Here is an 18048-nt window from a genome sequence, read left to right as displayed (position 1 = left end):
AAATGATTAAAACGAAGCTCACCAATAAGTTTTCTTCTTTCCTTCCTGTTTTAAAGTGGTGATGGGTGCTGAAAAAAATTAGGGAGGTTTCAAAGTAACCAAATTCCTGGTTTGAAAATGCTGTGGAAGCAAACTTTTCTGGGTGTGTCAGGACCCAGCTGCGCTTTTTTTTTGTTTTTTTTTTTTTTCACCTAAAAAAATATTAGAAGATTAAGGAATACGCCTAAAAATTATTCTTTGCAGCATCAGCCTTTCAGGACAGTGTATTTTGCTGAGCATTTGGTTCAAAGAAATTTGAGACAAGTAGTTTAGATGAAGTCTTCTCAAGCTGATCTTTCGATGAAAGGGAATTTGCTGTGAGACTTCTCAGCTTTTCCCTGACTTCTCCCATCTTTAGCCACAGTTGTGATTGTTAGGGTCTGCCGAATGTGTGGGCTTACTAGATCATCTTTTCTGAGATTTGCCTACAGTCCATTACGAGGTACTAGAGATTTCCCTCTTGCTTAAAGCTGCTTCCCTGCATCTGCCCAGCCCGGATGCTGTTAAAGGATCATGAGAGAAGGACCTAGATTTTTTTTTTTTTTTTTTTTTTCTAAACCATGGTGGTGAAAATGCCACTTGTGTTCTGCTAACTGAAGCTTTTCTGTGTATCTTGAAAGCGGAGCCCGAAAGCTGTGGTGGTGATTGCAACAGAGCTCAGGGTGGGGACGAGTTTCACAATCCAGCCCTTCACTAGAGATCTTTTCACCAATAAAGTGATTCTCTGGCTCTTGTTGGTTTCAACCCCAAGAGCTCTCACATGCTGGGGGGATGACGGCCTTGCGCAGGGAGACATCGCGAGCCTTTCTGGATATTTCGAACATTACAGAATCTCTAGGCCGGCCGCGGCCCTGATGGTGCTCAGGCCTGGTTTATACATCAGGTGGCCCACCTTGGAGATTCCCCAGCTGCTGTCTGCTCGGGCAGCAGCTTTCCAGGACCACAGTGCAGCGTCAGGGCCCTGGCTCCGTCGTGATAAATGATGTGCCTGATCTCATCCCAACATGTTGCATCATCTTCTGGCCACTCTCAACGTATCTGGGAGTCGTTCTGTTGCATCACTGCAGAAAACAACTAGCAAGATGTAACCCAGATTCCCTGCTCACTGACGGTGCAGGAGGGAGGGAAGGCAGAAATACCATTCATGGCTTGTTTCCTGAACCAATTTGCAAGGTGCCCTCTAAGCCCTCCATAGCAGAATCGACAGTGGGAAATAACCATCCCGGTGAGGAGTCACTCTTTGTCATATGTCTAAAATGTTCATCTACATCTTTGACGTTTTGTGTTATTTTACACAAAATGGCAATTTCAAGGTGGCTATAAAGAGGAAAATTCTGTTCTATTTTCCTTAATCATTGGTCCATACCTTCAAAAGTACAAAAATAAATATTAGGCCTGAGTTCCCAGTAGATAAAACAATTGGTTGTGTGTCTGAACAGTAATCTGATACATTTAAAAAACCCAAAACAACAAAACTTTAGTTAAATCCTCATTTTGAAACTCTGAAAAAGACTTAATAATGCTGGTTTGGGTTTTGTCTTCACTGAGATATATAATCAGATAGTCAAGACTATCTAGCACTTTGCTTTTGCAATTCTGATGAGATTTTTTTCTTTTTAAATTTATTTTCTTTTATTTATTTATTTTTGGCTGCGTTGGGTCTTCATTGCTGTGCGTGCAGGCTTTTCTCTGGTTGCAGCGAGTGGGGGCTACTCTTCGTTGTGGTGCGCAGGCTTCGCATTGTGGTGGCTTCTCTTGTTGGGAGCACAAGCTCTAGGTGCGCGGGCTTCAGTAGTTGTGGCACACGGGCTCAGTAGTTGTGGCTCGTGGGCTTTAGAGTGCAGGCTCAGTAGTTGTGGTGCACGGGCTTAGTTGCTCCACGGCATGTGGGATCTTCCCTGACCAGGGCTCGAACCTGTGTCTCCTGCATTGGCAGGCGGATTCTCAACCACTGTGCCACCAGGGAAGTCCCTGATGAGATTTTAAAGTACCTGAATGCATAAAAATATATATATAAGGTGTATGTTATATACAAAATATGTTTATATATAAAATACGTATATTATATGCAAAAAGTACATATATATATATATAAAACAGCTTTATGGAGGTATAATTTACATAAACTGTACATATTGAAAGTTGTATAATTTAACATGTGTCTGTACCTGTGAAACCAACATCACACCAGGATATGGAGCATCTCCATCACCCCCAAGAATGTCCTCACACCCCGCTGTAATCCTTTCCTCCAGCTGCCCACACACATTCCCTCCTCAGGTAACTGATGATCTGTTTTCCATCACCGCAGATGAGTTTGCATTTTCTAGAGATTTATGTCGAGTCATACAGTCTGTAGTATCACGTTAGGTTTTTTCATTCAACATGGTTATGTTAAGGTACATCCGTGTTGTACTATGGAACGATAGCTGATTACTTTTTATTGTTGAGTAGGATTCCTTTGTATGTGTCCGCCACCATTTGTATACAGTTGTTTTATAGCTGAGGACTCCTGGTGAAATACAGTGTGGAAACTCATTTATATTGATAGTAAGGTTACTGCTCTGATTTTTCCGAAGACCCTTTGAGATGGTAAATACCTAACAGATGTAGAACGCTGGATAAAACATAATGGAGTAAGAAAAACACATTGCACATTTTCGCCCTGGGAAATGTTGGATTGAGGCTGCGTAATTAGCATACACCATTTCGAATTGGCACAAAGCTCAGTAGGGTTAAAGTAGACTTACTATTTGAAGAGTCTTGGTTCCTTGGTTTCATTAAACAAATATTTTGGGGCACGGCCTCTGTCTGGCCCAGGACTAGGCCCCATGGGGACACAGCAAGGAACCCGACCTCTCTCTTGCCCTCCAGCAGTTCATGTCCAGTAGGTGAAATGAGACATAAAGAGAAATAATTACAAAGTAAAAGGTAGGCAAGAGAATGGCAATGAGAGAAGCACAAACAGCTGAGGATGTTTAGAGGTGGAGGAAACTGTTTCCAGCCAGGAGGAATCTGAGAACTTGCTTGTAGGTGGTGACATCCTAGCAGGGCTTTGAAGGTAGCTTCCAGTTGAAAATATATGCATATGGGAGAGGATACCAGCAGAGGCCAAGAGAGGACGTTAGCCAGGGCCTAGAGGAGGGGGTGAAGGGAGGAGTAAGTCTCGGTGTCCGCAGGGCTGGTCCCTCTGAGGGCTGTGCAGGGGCGTCTGTTCCCGGCCTGTCCCTTTGGCTTGTAGATGGTCATCGTCTCCCTGTATGTCTCTGTCCAAATTTCCCTTATTTATGAGGGGTAGGGCCCACCCAGATGCTCTCATGGTAACTTGCTTACCCCTAGAAGACCCTACCTCCAAATAAGGCCACATTCCCAGGTACTGGGATTCAGACTCCAACATATTTTGGGGGCGACAGAGAATTCAAGCCATAACCCAGGGTTGGGAGTTTGGGCTTTATCGTTTAGGCAAAGGGGAGTCATGGAAGGTTTTAGATCAGGGACACCAGCAGAGCTTCCGAATGTTAATCTGGCAATTTATGCAAAATGGGTTTGAGAGGGGAGGATGGATGGGTCTGGGGGACGGCAGGAGGGGCTCTGTCGGGAGCCTGGCCAGGGTTCCTGGTGGGCGGCGCTGAGGCAGATGTGGCGGGAGAAGTGGGTCTGGCCGTGGAGGGATGAGCAGTGACCGAGTTGGAACGGCCTGGTGACCACTTCACTGTGCTTCACGCACAGTAGCACTGCTGAGATTTGGGGTCTCTGAGCATCTGTCAGTCCGTTGTCAACAGTGTGGATAAAAAGGACCATACCTTGTGAAAGAAGGTGAATTCGTTCATGGACTGTTGTTTGGAGGTTATGGCAGGATTGCCTTTATCTACAGAACGATCAGGACCTCATTATTCACCACCTTTGATGATCCGGAATCAACTCTAATCCTGCACGTGGGCAATTGGGTCTATTCTATAGAAGCAGCCCATAGTTTTAGTCTTATTGCAGATTTTTGCCTTATGGTAAAAATAATTATATATGTCCTGTCTGATGTAACTGGTCTTTGGCTGAGTTGGCACTAGAACAGTGACTGTTATGGATAATAGGAGTATATGGGCTCCAGCTAAGTATGATTGTTCCATAGTAGACACTGGTGGCCCAAGGAAAGCCATAGTGTGGTCCTGGTGGGCACCAAAAGGATGTTTACTGAATGAATGGATGAAAGAGAAAGCATGTGAATTTTTTTTTATTAAGACTATATTTTTTTGGAGTACTTTAAGGTTCACAGCAAACCAAGGGGAAGGTACAGAGATTTCTCATAAACCCCTGTCCGCACACATGCACAGCTTCCCACACTATCGACATCCCCACCAGTGTGGTGCATTTCTTACAGCTGATGAACCTACACTGACACATCATCACCCAGAGCCCATAGTTTGCATTAGCGTTCATTCTTGGGAGAGAAAGGTTTTAGCTTGTTTTCCCTCCCATTGTTTTTTTTTTTTTTTTTTAATTAATTTTTGGCTGTGTTGGGTCTTCGTTTCTGTGAGGGCTTTCTCTAGTTGCGGCAAGCGGGGGCTACTCTTCATCATGGTGCGCGGGCCTCTCACTGTCGCGGCCTCTCTTGTTGCGGAGCACAGGCTCCAGACGCGCAGGCTCAGTAGTTGTGGCTCACGGGCCTAGCTGCTCCGCGGCATGTGGGATCTTCCCAGACCAGGGCTCGAACCCATGTCCCCTGCATTAGCAGGCAGATTCTCTACCACTGCGCCACCAGGAAAGCCTCCTCCCATTGTTAAGACTCATATGTGCTGAGTTTGGTTTTCAGGTTTCAGGCCCGGAGACCATAAGTTTGAACAACTGTCCGTGGCTGTGTTTTTAAAATGGAAATTGTGACATATGGATAGTCTTTGAAATGATTGTTCATGATGAATGAAAATACAGTGGCTTGCAGCTAAAATGCTAGGATTTGTGCTATGACTAGACCTCTAGTTAAATCGAGCAAAGTAATGACTGTCCACTGTCGTTTAGAGTCCGAACTGGTCCTCTCATTGTGACCTTGGAAGCTTTTTTACCAAGGTGTAAGCGTACATTGACTCTCTGGTGAAGTTATGATACAGCTTTGATTTGGGAGGGTTCATGTTACACAGCTCTAAAAAATGGCTTGGTATAATTGGGAGGATACAGTGACCAAAGATAGAAGTGCATTTTGAAAAACAGAACTATCATACGACCCAGCAATCCCACTACTGGGCATATACCCTGAGAAAACCATAATTCAAAAAGAGTCATGTACCACAATGTTCATTGCAGCTCTATTTACAATAGCCAGGACATGGAAGCAACCTAAGTGTCCATAGACAGATGAATGGATAAAGAAGATGTGGCACATATATACAATGGAATATTACTCAGCCATAAACAGAAACGAAATAAGAGTTATTTGTAGTGAGGTGGATGGACCTAGAGTCTGTCATACAGAGTGAAGTAAGTCAGAAAGAGAAAAACAAATACGGTATGCTAACACATATATATGGAATCTAAAAAAAAAAAAAAAGGTTCTGAAGAACCCAGGGGCAGGACAGGAATAAAGACGCAGACGTAGAGAATGGACTTGAGGACACGGGCAGGGGGAAGGATAAGCTGGGATGAAGTGAGAGAGTGGCATGGACATATATACACTACCACGTAGTGGTAGTCTACGGCCTCCATCACCCCTTTCTATTTAAAAGCAAAGAAACAAAATTCTTCTTTTTATCTTGTCCCTCCCCCTCTCCTTGTCTACACCTTCAGGCCTGGAGGTGGGCTGGGTTGTGGTAGCATCTTCCAAAGAAAAACCATGCTCCTTCGAAGCAGAGGGCTGGCGAATGTAAATGTCTCTACTTTGTTAAGTGTGGATTTAAAAGACATAAAGTAATACTGGGCTCGCCTGGACAATGTGAGAAATATGAAACTAGGTTATAACATTTTGGTCCTTTTATCCCCCAGTGTGATATAAATTAGAAAAGAAATATGTGTTCCTGTGTTTTCAATTCCCAGATTTTTTTTTTTTTTTTTAATGAGAATGAATTGGCCCAAAGGAAGAAAATGTTGTTTTTATATCTGCAGAGAAACTCCTACTGTCTTAGGATTTTCTAAGCCCACCAAGTTCCAGGTGGGGCCTGTTTAAGAGCTTGCCACCATCCGTGGTCACCATCCAAAGGTCCAAAATTGATTACGGATGGGGTATCATAGCCAGTTCCCTTTTTGTATGGAAAAGCAGTACAGTTGTCCCTTGGGCTCCATAGGGGATTGGTTCCAGGACCTCCCTCGGATACCAAAATCCACGGACGCTCAAGTCCCTTATATAAAATGGCATAATATTTGCATATAACTTACGCACATCCTCCTGTATACTTTAAATCACCTCTGGATAACTTATAATACTCAATACAATGTAAATGCTATATAAATACATAGTTGCTGGGAGCATGACAAATTCGTTTTGCTTTTTGGAACTTTCCAGAATTTTTTTTTGTGTGTGAATATTTTCAATCTGCTTTGGGTTGAACCTGCAGATGCGGAACCGCCGATCTGGAGGGTCGCTTGTACTGAGAATGCCGGGTGGGCAGCTGCAAGCTGAAGGGTGACTGGCAAATATGGAAGTTGAGAGAGGAGAGAAAGCACAGAGTGACTGGACCCTGAGGGGGGAGGAATTTTGCAAACCGAGGCAGGGGACACACAGGAAAAGGGCTTTCGAAATTATTGTGACTTCTGTAGGAGAATTTGAGGAAATCATTTTTCCTCTTAAAAAAAGAGGAAATGATCAAAAGAGTTATTCAGCGGCTCTGAGAAGAAAGATTTGGATTCCCGAACCACAGAAAGTCACCCTTGGGGTGAGCATCACGCCAAAGGCTGAGGCCGCAGCTGTTTTCCGGGCCGCACCGTGGGAACATGGGGAATGAGCGCATCCGGGCACGACTGGGGCGGAGAGAGCTCTGTGATCCTGACTCCGAGAATGAGGAGAGGGGATGTGAGTTCGAGAAATGGAATCCTGTACAGTGGAGTGGGGGGAAAGCAGCCTGCAGCGGCGATGGCCCTTCCCCAAAAGAATTGTTAGGGGAACGTGGGCCTTCGTTAGTGTTGGATTATTCAGCCGCCAGAAAGCCGGGGTGGTGCTCGGGCCCTGGAGGCCTCCGCGCTCGCTCGCCCTTCCCCACTGCAGATTGAGGCTCTGTCATGTATTTCCCCCAAGTGAGGAAGTTAAAACTAAGAATGCGGACTCCACGGCACACACGCATAAACTGTATTTCATGCTGCTGGGCGCGCCCCCGCGCTTGGAGATGATGTCATTTTTAGCATGCAAGTTTGCTCCGAAGGAAGGTAACCGGCCGCTCTTATGGTAAATCTGAAAATGACACTTCACTGTCTGTTGCAGCCGAGTTGGGACAAGCCTCTCAGTTGAGCCGCGGGGCTTTCCTTCCAGTCACCTTTCTTTCAGGACTGTAGACTTTTTCTGTCCTCAGGGTTAAGGAGGGTGATCCGTCGTGGGGAAAACTTATTCTTACTCATTATGCTGTATGATCAGAGAAAAGGCTGAGAAGTAAAGAGGATTTAGGGTTTGGAATCTAACTTGCCACTCTAAGTAAGGAAGGAATTAATTCAAGAGAGAAATGGAAAAAGAACAGCTTACAATTGTGGTTTCTCCAGCAAGTGTCTCCTTTGTACTGGGAAACAGACAATCTACTATACGTACTCTTTCATTTTGAGCACATTGCCTTGGTCTAGGGTCTGTGATTTAAGAAATGTACAAAGCAGGGACTTCCCTGGTGGTCCAGTGGTTAAGTATCCGCCTGCCAATGCAGCGGACGTGGGTTCGATCCCTGGTCCAGGAAGATCCCACATGCTGCGGGGCAATTAAGCCCATGCGCCACAACTACTGAGCCCGTGCTCTAGAGCCCACAAGCCGCAACTACTGAGCCTGTGTGCCACAACTATTGAGCCCACGTGCTGCAACTACTGAAGCCCACGCACCTAGAGCCTGTGCTCCACAACGAAGACTAGCCCCCACTAACCGCAACTAGAGAAAGCCTGCATGCAGCAACGAAGACCCAGCACAGCCAAAAGAAAAAAAAAAAGAAGAAATGTACAAAGCTGTATTGTAATCTGATTTTAATTAGGGCGCATCCATCTGACTTCGAGATTCATTAGATGCATTTTGTATTTCAGAAATGTATTTACCCAAGCCTTCTGACTTTTAAAACTTACATGGTTTGTCCTAAGGAGTCAAGCAAAATATTGAGCATTTCTTTCCTTCCACATTATTAATTTCTCCAGGCAGGGATCTAATTAAAAATGTGCAATGTAGCAGAAAAAGATAAGATGAGAACTGTGATTTGTGTGTGTGATGTGCTTTAACCTGGAAGAATGCTATCTGGTTTCTTCACTCTCTCGTGGGGGGAGACTTTTTCAGATTGTGGGCAGTTAGCCTTGGGGACCAGAGTCACCTCCTCAGATTGTCTTGCACATGGTTTCAAATGGCCAATTTCTTTTTTATAAATTTATTTATTTATTTATTTTTGGCTGTGTTGGGTCTTCATTGCTGCACGCAAGCTTTCTCTAGTTGCAGCGAGCAGGGGCTACTCTTTGTTGCGGTGCGCGGGCTTCTCATTGCAGTGGCTTCTCTTGTTGTGGAGCACGGGCTCTAGGCGCACAGGCTTCAGTAGTTGCAGTGTGCGGGCTCAATAGTTGTGGCATGTGGGCTCAGTAGTTGTGTCCCATGGGCTCAGTAGTTGTGGCTCGCGGGCTCTAGAGCACAGGCTCGGTAGTTGTGGCTCACGGGCTTAGTTGCTCCATAGTACATGTGATCTTCCCAGACCAGGGCTTGAACCCGTGTTCCCTGCATTGGCAGGTGGATTCTTAACCACTGCGCCACCAGGGAAGCCCCTCAAATGGCCAATTTTTTGATTGTCAGTAGACACAGTGGATTCAGATGGAAGTGTCTCTTCTGATGGTGCAGAACCACTTTTCTTTCATGTAGTTCTGAAATCCCTTCTGTTTCAAACTTTATAGCCACTGCTGTATTTACTTTTGGCAAAGTGTTACTTCAATAAAAAGTTCACTTATTTATTGATTGATTGGTAGAATGATAACAAAAGAGAAAGCAAATCCATTTGTCACAAGCAGTTCCTAGAAAATCAGTCCACAGTCTTAGCAATTTCTAAATTAGAACACTGAGACCAAACTTTGTAAAAGTGAATTTCTGTGTAAAAAAGGAAATTTGTTAAAATAAATTTATTCATTTATTTTTGGCTGTGTTGGGTATTCATTGCTGCACGCGGGCTTTCTCTAGTTACTGTGAGTGGGGGCTACTCTTCGTTGTGGTGCGTGGGCTTCTCATTGCAGTGTCTTCTCTTGTGGAGCACGGGCTCTAGGTGCGCAGGCTTCAGTAGTTGTGGCACGTGGGCTCAGTAGTTGTGGCTCACAGGCTCTAGAGTGCAGGCTCAGTAGTTGTGGCGCACTGGCCTAGTTGCTCCGCGGCATGTGGGATCTTCCTGGACCAGGGCTCGAACCCGTGTCCCCTGCATTGGCAGGCAGATTCTTAAGCACTGAGCCACCAGGGAAGTCCCCTTAAAAAGGAAATCTTGATGCATGCTATAATATGGATGAGCCTGAGATGAAGGGGATCAGGACAGACCACCTCAAAACATGCCACTTTTCCATATTGATTATTTTGAGCTGAAGGCCATTGAGAAACCTCAGAGACAAGACCTTTCTGCCCTTCCCATTTATTCCCAAAAGCGGGGTGTGAGTTTCCTGCCTCTCCTATACCGGGATGAGGGGAGTGACCCTAATCACCAGAGACAGAGAGCCAGCACAGAGAGAAGTCTGTGTAAACAAACCTTCCTAAAATAGCCGTTATCGCCCATTAGTGTCCTACCCGCATTCCCACAACTTATTGCCCCTAGAAGCCCAAACTCCCTTTCCTTTGTCTGATTCCTTCTCCACATTTTATCATCCTTTGTTAAAATGGTACATAAGCCTCTGAGTCTAACTGCTACTTTGAGTTTTCACTTCTTTCCTGAAGCCCCCATGCACATGAAAATATTCATATCAATAACATTTGTATGGCTTTTTCTCCTGTTAATCTGTCTTTTGTCAGTTTAATTCACAGACTTCAGGAACAAATCTAAGAAGGTACAGGAAAAGTCCTTTCCTCGCCTACAAGGACATTATGCTAAGTGACATAAGCCAGTCAAAAAAGGACAAATACTGTATGATTCTACTTATGTGAGGTTCCTAGAGTAGTCGGATTCATAGAGACAGGAAGTAGAATGCCGGTTCCCAGGGGCTGGGGCGGGGAATGGGGAGTTAATGTTTAATATGGGTGCAGAGTTTCAGTTTGGGGTGATGAAAAAGTTATGGAGATGGGTGGTGGTGATGTTTGCACAACACTGTGAATGTACTTAGTGCTACTGAACTGTACTGTTAAAAATGGTTAAGATGGTACATTTTTTTTTTAAATTTTAATTTTTATATTTATTTTTGGCTGTGTTGGGTCTTCATTTCTGTGCGAGGGCTTCCTCTAGTTGCGGCAAGTGGGGGCCACTCTTCATCGCGGTGCGCGGGCCTCTTCACTATCGCGGCCTCTCTTGTTGCGGAGCACAGGCTCCAGACGCGCAGGCTCAGTAGTTGTGGCTCACGGGCCCAGCTGCTCCGCGGCATGTGGGATCTTCCCAGACCAGGGCTCGAACCCGTGTCCCCTGCACTAGCAGGCAGACTCCCAACCACTGCGCCACCAGGGAAGCCCAAGATGGTACATTTTATGTAATATGTATTTACATACTTACGTTACTGTACCACAGTTTTTAAAAAATGGAATTGCTATGGCTGGAGTGAACTGCTCTATGGAAAACTTGGAGCAGTAGCTGAATGCCAGACACCCAAGTCTGCCCTGGGTGCGCATTTGGAAACTCTCGGAGATGATTTCTCACCTTTTCGTGTGGATTTTCCTTGTCCCTGGGGAGGTGGCTATTTCCCCGGGCCTGGGTGCTCCCTACAAGGGAGGGGAAGCGCCTCTTCTCCATCCTCTGTCCCATTCTGATTGATACTGGGCGGAGCTACACACATGGAATGAAGCAACAAGAGTTGACTCCAGGTTTTGGGGGGCAAGCCAGTGACTGGAGGAGGGAGAGGAGTTTACTATAAAGTCCGTTCTTGGGAGAAATCTCAGTCAAATGAGTGCCCCCAGGGGGCCTCTGGGTTTTCAGTTTGTGCAGAGCGTTAAAATAAAATACAGGTAAACACTAAATGCAGGGAAAAGATCCTTGCCTTGTGGAACCACTGTCTAGATGGTCCTGTGCCAGTGATGTGTGGTTATTTCAGAGCAATGTTCTACTTGCAGTGCTGGGGAGATGGGAGGAGAAATCAGATGAACAGATAGACGTGAGCCCATTGCTGTTCCCTTGACAATCTTGTGACGCTCTCGCCCAGTCCTGTCCGACAGAACTCTCTGTGATGTTGGAGATATTCACTTTGTTTATTTAATACCATAGTCACTGTGGCTATAAAGCTCATGAAATGTGGATAGTGTGACTGAGGAAGTAGATGTTCAATTTTATTTAATTTTAATCAGTTTACATTTAAACAGCCGCCCCCGCTTAATGGCTGTCTTCTTGGAAAGCCCAGCGCTGGCTCACCTTCTGGTGTTTGATTCTTGTCCTGTTCACATGACTGTGGACCCTGGAGCTCGACTGGGTTCTGGGAGGACTGAACCTCCTGGGTTCAGCTGGGTTAGACCTGAGGGTCGCTCTGGGGTTGTTATTATGGACACTGGACTCCCCCAAACCTTGTCAAAAGTAGGCCTAGTGTCATTAATTAATTGTTTGATCAATCAGTTACTGATTAACGATTAATACTCATTTATTAAGCCCAATAGGACAGACACTGTGTTGAAAAGTGGGGATGTTGTAGAGAACAGAGCCAACAGGCGTTCTTGCCCTCAAGGGCCCCGCGGTTGGCGGGGAGGATGAACTCTGGATGAGCAAATACAAGTGTGAATGGAAGCAGGTGAGGCGAGGTCTCACCTCCCACCAGTGGGAAGGAGTCTTGGTGGGGGTGACATCAAATGGAGGCACACTTTGTCCCATTCTGTTTTAACAGGGACACTTTGTCACGTGGTCCTGAGCTCTGATTCCACTCTTCCAGTCCTTTTCTTCCAACTTCCTTCTCATTGGCATCTCCTGGGCCCATCTGGTGCCTTGACACGGTGACTGAACTTGTAAAAATGGAGAGCCCTTGTCTCACCCCTCAAAAGGGCTTCAGAGGAGAGGAGGGGAGGGGAGAGTTGGGGAGAGTGGACAGGGCTGTGGGGCAGCTCACTGCCCGCCCCCAGGGGTGCCTGAGGCAGCTGATCGGGGCTCCCCCTGGAAAGGATGCTGTTACAGACGTGACCCGAGGCTGGGATGGGGGCCAAGGCTGTAGCCCAGTCAGCCCCCGGGCTCCAGCCCCGCCGGGCAGTGACTCTGTCCCGTTGGCTGCTGGCCCTTCCTTGGCCGCCCCCAGCTGGGTGCAGTTTGCTGATTTAGTAAATGTCCACGGAGCATCTTCCAAGCACCCACTGCCCAGGGGCCCCGGGGTGACGCTTGGGCTGCTGCCTGGGTCTGGGGCGTGCTTCTCAACTCTGGCTGCACTTGACGATTACGTGGGGAGTTTTTTTTTTTTTTTTAATTAATTAATTTATTTATTTATTTTTGGCTGTGTTGGGTCTTCGTTTCTGTGCGAGGGCTCTCTCAAGTTGTGGCAAGCGGGGGCCACTCTTCATCGCGGTGCGCGGGCCTCTCACTATCGCGGCCTCTCTTGTTACGGAGCACAGGCTCCAGACGCGCAGGCTCAGTAATTGTGGCTCACGGGCCTAATTGCTCCGCGGCATGTGGGATCTTCCCAGACCAGGGCTCGAACCCGTGTCCCCTGCATTAGCAGGCAGATTCTCAACCACTGCACCACCAGGGAAGCCCTCGTGGGGAGTTTTTGAAAGGTACAGACACCTGGGTCCCCCCACCCCAGACCAGTGAAATTAGAATTTTGAGGGTAAAGGCCTAGGCATTGTTTTAAAGCTTGCTGGCCGGGATACTATCCCGCGGATCCAGGGCATGGGGGCAGGCCTGGGAGTCCTACCTGGTGCCTCCCCATCCTCTGGGGAGCCCCCTGGCTGCCCCCGTGGAAGTGGCAGCCCGGTTTCTGCCAGGATATCCTAGTAGGGCTGTGGGGCTGGACACCCCCGCCTCCCCCCATCACACCCCCCTGAAATGAGACCTGGGGACCTGCTGGTGCCTCAGGGATCGTGTCCTCGTGCACAGATATGTGGCCATGAGCTCAGGTGGCCCCCAGTGGCTTCCAGCTGTTGCTGCTTTCACATGCAGGGCTGGAAACTTGGTTGGAGATGTGGTCAACCTGAAATCCACTGAAACCGGAAACCTAGAGCAATAGGAGTGAGGAGTAGGGGTGAGAGGTAGGGGTAGGGGTGAGGGGTAGGGGTAGGGGTGAGGCGTAGGGGTGAGAAGTAGAGGTAGGGGTGAGGGGTAGGGGTGAGAAATAGAGGTAGGGGTGAGGGGTGGGGGTGAGGGGTAGGGGTGAGAAGTAGAGGTAGGGGTGAGGGGTGGGGTGGGGAGTAGGAGTAGGGTGAGGCGTAGTGGGTGAGAAGTAGTAGGGGTGAGGGTAGGGGTGATAGAGTAGGGGTGGGGGTGGGGGGGGGGTGGGTGAGGTAAGGTAGGGTAGGGTAAGGGTCGGGAGGGGTGAGGGTAGGGGGAGAAGTAGAGGTAGGGGTGAGGGGTAGGGGTGAGGGGTGGGGGTGAGGGGTAGGAGTAGGGGTGAGGCGTAGGGGTGAGAAGTAGGGTAGGGGGGGGTGGGGGTGAAGGGTAGGGGTGAGGGGTAGGGTAGGGAGGGGTGGGGGTGAGGGGTGAGCATAGGGGTGGGGGTGTAGGGTAGGGGGGGGGGGGGGGGGGCGGAGAGAAAGGAGGGCGCTCCAGGGAGCTTTCCTAAGTTATGCGCTAGCTCCGAAATCATCACTGCCTTCAGCTAAAAGAATGAAGTGTGTTGGAAAAGCAAGAACTTTCTTGCGCTTGGCTGGGCGGTGAGGGGCTAAGTCCCCCGGGTTGGGTGGGGTGGGGGGCCGTTCCTCGTCCCTCGGCATCGAAGCTGCGGGGTTTGGGCCCCTCGGCCCGGCTCAGCCATGGCCAGAAGGGTTTAATGAGGGCTGTTATCTTCCGGCACACGGATAAGACCCCAGAGCAGACACATTTTCACATTCAATCCTACATGCTCAGAGGAACCAAGTTTTTCTGAGATGACACATTTTTCCAGCATTATGCTGTGCTTGAGCCTGCAAAACAATGAAGTGGAATTTTTCTTTCTTTTCCTGTAGTTTCTGGGACCACACAGAGGATGCTTTTGGTAGGTGGGGTGCTGGGGGCTGAGGGCTAGTGTGGACCTGGACCGAATTAGATGCTCAGGCTGCCTTCTCACCCAGCTTGTGGGCCCTTTTGGAACAGGCCTGGGTGGGTGCGGTTGCTTCAAATTGAAGGCAGTTGCCAGTGAGACTGGCTGCTTCTGTGCGCTGGGAGGGCCCTGCAGGGTACAGGCAAGCACCCGGCTATAAAGTCCAGTCCAGGCCCTTCCTGATCATTGGAACTGGGAGAAGTCACTTAACCTCTACGAGCCTCTGTTTTCTCATTTGTGAAAAAGGAATAATGTGTATAGTGGGGCCTTGATGGGGGACGTGGCGGGAATGAGAGAATGAAGAACGAGGAAGGGAGGTCTTGCACCTGCTTTGCCCCTGACCCCTTGAGCAGCCCGCCCTTCTTTTCTGTTTTACTTATTGGGCTTTCTCATCAGTTTTCCTTAAAAAGGCTCCCACCCAAGCGTCTCAAAATCCGCACACCCAGGCCGCACTGCAGACCGATTGAATCAGAGCCTCTGAGGGTGGGACCCAGGCATGGGTAGTTTTTCACAGGTCCCTGGTAATTCTAACACACGGCCAAGGCTGAGAACCACTACCCTACAAGACCAGGTGAGACGGGTCAGTGAGGTGTTGGGACACTCCCGCTGGGGCAGTGCTGTCGGTGGGCCCTCCTGGAATTCTGAAGGGTTGCCTTGCCTGTCCTGGCACGTGAGGTAGTTCCTGGCATGTGAGGTTTTGAGTGTCATGGTTTGGACCCTCAGGGAGGATGCCAGAAGTCCATTACATTTAGCCATTTGTAATTTTTTCCGGAATGTAACTTTGAACTCCAACCTGCCACAAGGCCGGGGCCTGATGGAGTCACTAGGCTGGCACCAGGCCCCCCGATTCCACCCTGAGCAGCACACAGCAACCCTGAGGACGTGATGCAAAGCCCATTTCTTTCTGGGAATCGGTCCCAAAAGCGGGCTAGCTGCTCACTCGTGCTGGTGTTGGAAATGAAGAGAAAGTGACGAGGTTCAAGAGAGCTGTCGTTCCCAGTCAGAAAGAGAGGCTGGGGGCTTCCCTGGTGGCGCAGTGGTTGAGAGTCTGCCTGCCAGTGCAGGGGACACGGGTTCGAGCCCTGGTCTGGGAGGATCCCACGTGCCGCGGAGCAACGGGGCCCGTGAGCCACAGCTACTGAGCCTGCGCGTCTGGAGCCCGTGCTCCGCAACAAGAGAGGCCGCAATGGTGAGCGGCCCGCGCACCGCGATGAAGAGTGGCCCCCGCTCGCCGCAACTAGAGAAAGCCCTCGCACAGAAACGAGGACCCAACACAGCCATAAATAAATAAATTAATTAAAAAAAAAAAAAAAAAAAAAGAGAAGCCGGGGTGAGCCAGGAGCCGGCTCGCCTCTGTGCTGTGAGCAGGGAGGGCACCTGGGGGGTGAACTCCTGGTTGGTCCCTCTGAGCGCCCAGGGGCTCTGGATTGTCGCTGTCTGTTCTGGGCTGAGGTCCAGCCCTGGGTCTGAAGGACTTTCCAGCTTGTTGCCAGGGTCTCTATGTGATACACAAGTGCACTGTAAATGGGATTTTTGAATGGTTCCAATTCTGCTTCTTTATTTCTGTCTTTAGTCGTGTGGACCGGGGCATCTTTTTTAAAAGGATCTGAAACAAATAGCGTGAGGTGGTCTCCAGAGGCTCGCTGCTTCCTTTGCTGTGTTGGGAAAGACGGTGCCGAGATGAATACAAGGGGGCCATGGGAGGCGAGGCACCCGGGGTGTTTCTCTAAAACACAAACCAAAACGGCCCTGACTTACCTTGGAAAAGCCTCCACAAAAGCAGCGAATTGTATAAGTTTTTGGTGAAATAAAAGCCCAGTTTGTGAACAGTGTCCACATCCAATGAGATTCATGGGCCAGTTTTTCTGAGTTGTCTGTTTCTGTTTCTCCTTCTCCAGCCTTTAGTGGGAGGGGAGCTGGGGGCAGGTGGATGCAAGAGCTGGAGGAAGGAGGGGGGCAGAGCTGGACTAGAGGAGACCAGTGATCCCCACTGGGTCAGCCTGGAGAGAGCAGTGACCTGGAGCGTCTTCATTCGGGTTCAGCCAGGGGGGCCGGGGGTGTTTGCAACAGCAGCCAGTAAAGAGAGATGCCACCTTTTTCTTTGGCAGTTATCGTGTGAATGTCAGACCCAGATATGTCACCAGGTACAAGACGGTGACACAGTTGGAATGGAGGTGCTGCCCTGGCTTCAGGGGAGGAGACTGCCAAGAAGGTCCCAGAGACCCCGTGAAGACTCCCCGCCCCACACCCGCTCGGCCGAGAAACAGCGTGAAGAAAGCCACAGGTAACTTCTGACTTGTGCTCTGCTTTGCAGGCTGCCACTGCTCCTTCAAACTACAGGATTTATGAGTTACAGTGTCGAGCTTTCCAAGGTCTTCCCAAAACACGCATATATGCCTGCAGTAGACACATGGCACACAAATTTATTTGCAGAAGCAGTAGCGATCGGAAGATAGACTTTTAAAAAGTAAATTGCTTTGTTAGGGCCAACTGGTTGTGAAAGCCAAGGCCTTAGAGTGGGAGATGCTGCTGGTCTCAGCCTCGTGTGGCCTGAGGCACAGACAGAAGAGAGTCAAATGTAATGAGGTAATGATGCTTGGTTTGTTTTTACTTTACTTTTCATGTACAAGCTCCCATAAACCTGAATTTGAAGAAACTAAAATTGTTTCTTTTTCAAAAAAAAATAGGTAAGTAGAATCATTCTCATTCTGTTTGAGGTGAGATATCTGCAAAGCTAAGCCCCAAGTTAGAAGTATCCAATGAGGCTGTTCTTAAATTTGCTTTTGATTTTTTTTTTAAGTGAAGTAGCACAAACTCAATGAATAGCTTAGAAAGCAATGATAATTTTCACCTTGGCTTTTAAGTGTAACACTAAGAAACTGACTTTTATGGATAAAAATATTTTGACATTTTATTCTACATCACTTTATCTTTCTTCTTTTTTAAAGTTCAGTGAGAAAAACCTAGATTTTCTTATGAGTTAAATGTTTAAGTCGTCTTTAAATGATTATATTTTCCCATGAGGTGTTTTCATTTTTTTTTTTTTTTTTTTTGTCTGCATTGGGTCTTCGTTGCTGTGCGCGGGCTTTCTCTAGTTGTGGCGAGCGGGGGCTACTCTTCGTCGCAGGGCGCGGGCTTCTCATTGAGGTGGCTTCTCTTGTTGCAGAGCACGGGCTCTACGCGCACGGTCTTCAGTAGTTGCGGCGTGCAGGCTCAGTAGCTGTGGTGCACGGGCTTAGTTGCTCCGCGGCATATGGGATCTTCCCGGACCAGGGCTTGAGCCTGTGTCCCCTGCATTGGCAGGTGGATTCTTGACCACTGTGCCACCAGGGAAGTCCTGTGTTTTCGGTTTTGAAACTAGTGGTGTTTCCCAATATTGTCCGTAAAACAGATTTAAAAATAATTTTTATTATAAAAGTAATGCATATCTATTACAGAATGTTTATAGGAAAAATATTTAAGTACACGTAATCTCACCACCAAATGACAACTACTGTTAACATTTTACTATAGAGCACTATTCTCTTTTCTACTTCTGTGCATACATTTTGTTAA

General features: G+C 48.0%; 1 protein-coding gene across 1 annotated transcript in view; it reads left to right on the top strand.

The window, feature by feature from the left end:
- EMILIN2 (elastin microfibril interfacer 2) overlaps positions 1 to 18048 on the top strand; it is a 51023-nt gene that overhangs the window by 7647 nt on the left and 25328 nt on the right. The window contains exon 3 of the mRNA XM_036823719.1: positions 16602 to 16777. Coding sequence (XP_036679614.1) covers positions 16602 to 16777 — 176 coding nt within the window. The remainder of the gene's footprint in view (positions 1 to 16601; positions 16778 to 18048) is intronic.

The sequence above is a fragment of the Balaenoptera musculus genome, chromosome 14, assembly GCF_009873245.2.
Source record: "Balaenoptera musculus isolate JJ_BM4_2016_0621 chromosome 14, mBalMus1.pri.v3, whole genome shotgun sequence".
NCBI lineage: Eukaryota > Metazoa > Chordata > Mammalia > Artiodactyla > Balaenopteridae > Balaenoptera > Balaenoptera musculus.
The sequence above is the reverse complement of the archived record's forward strand: the minus strand, read 5'-3'. Positions and strand labels throughout refer to the sequence as shown.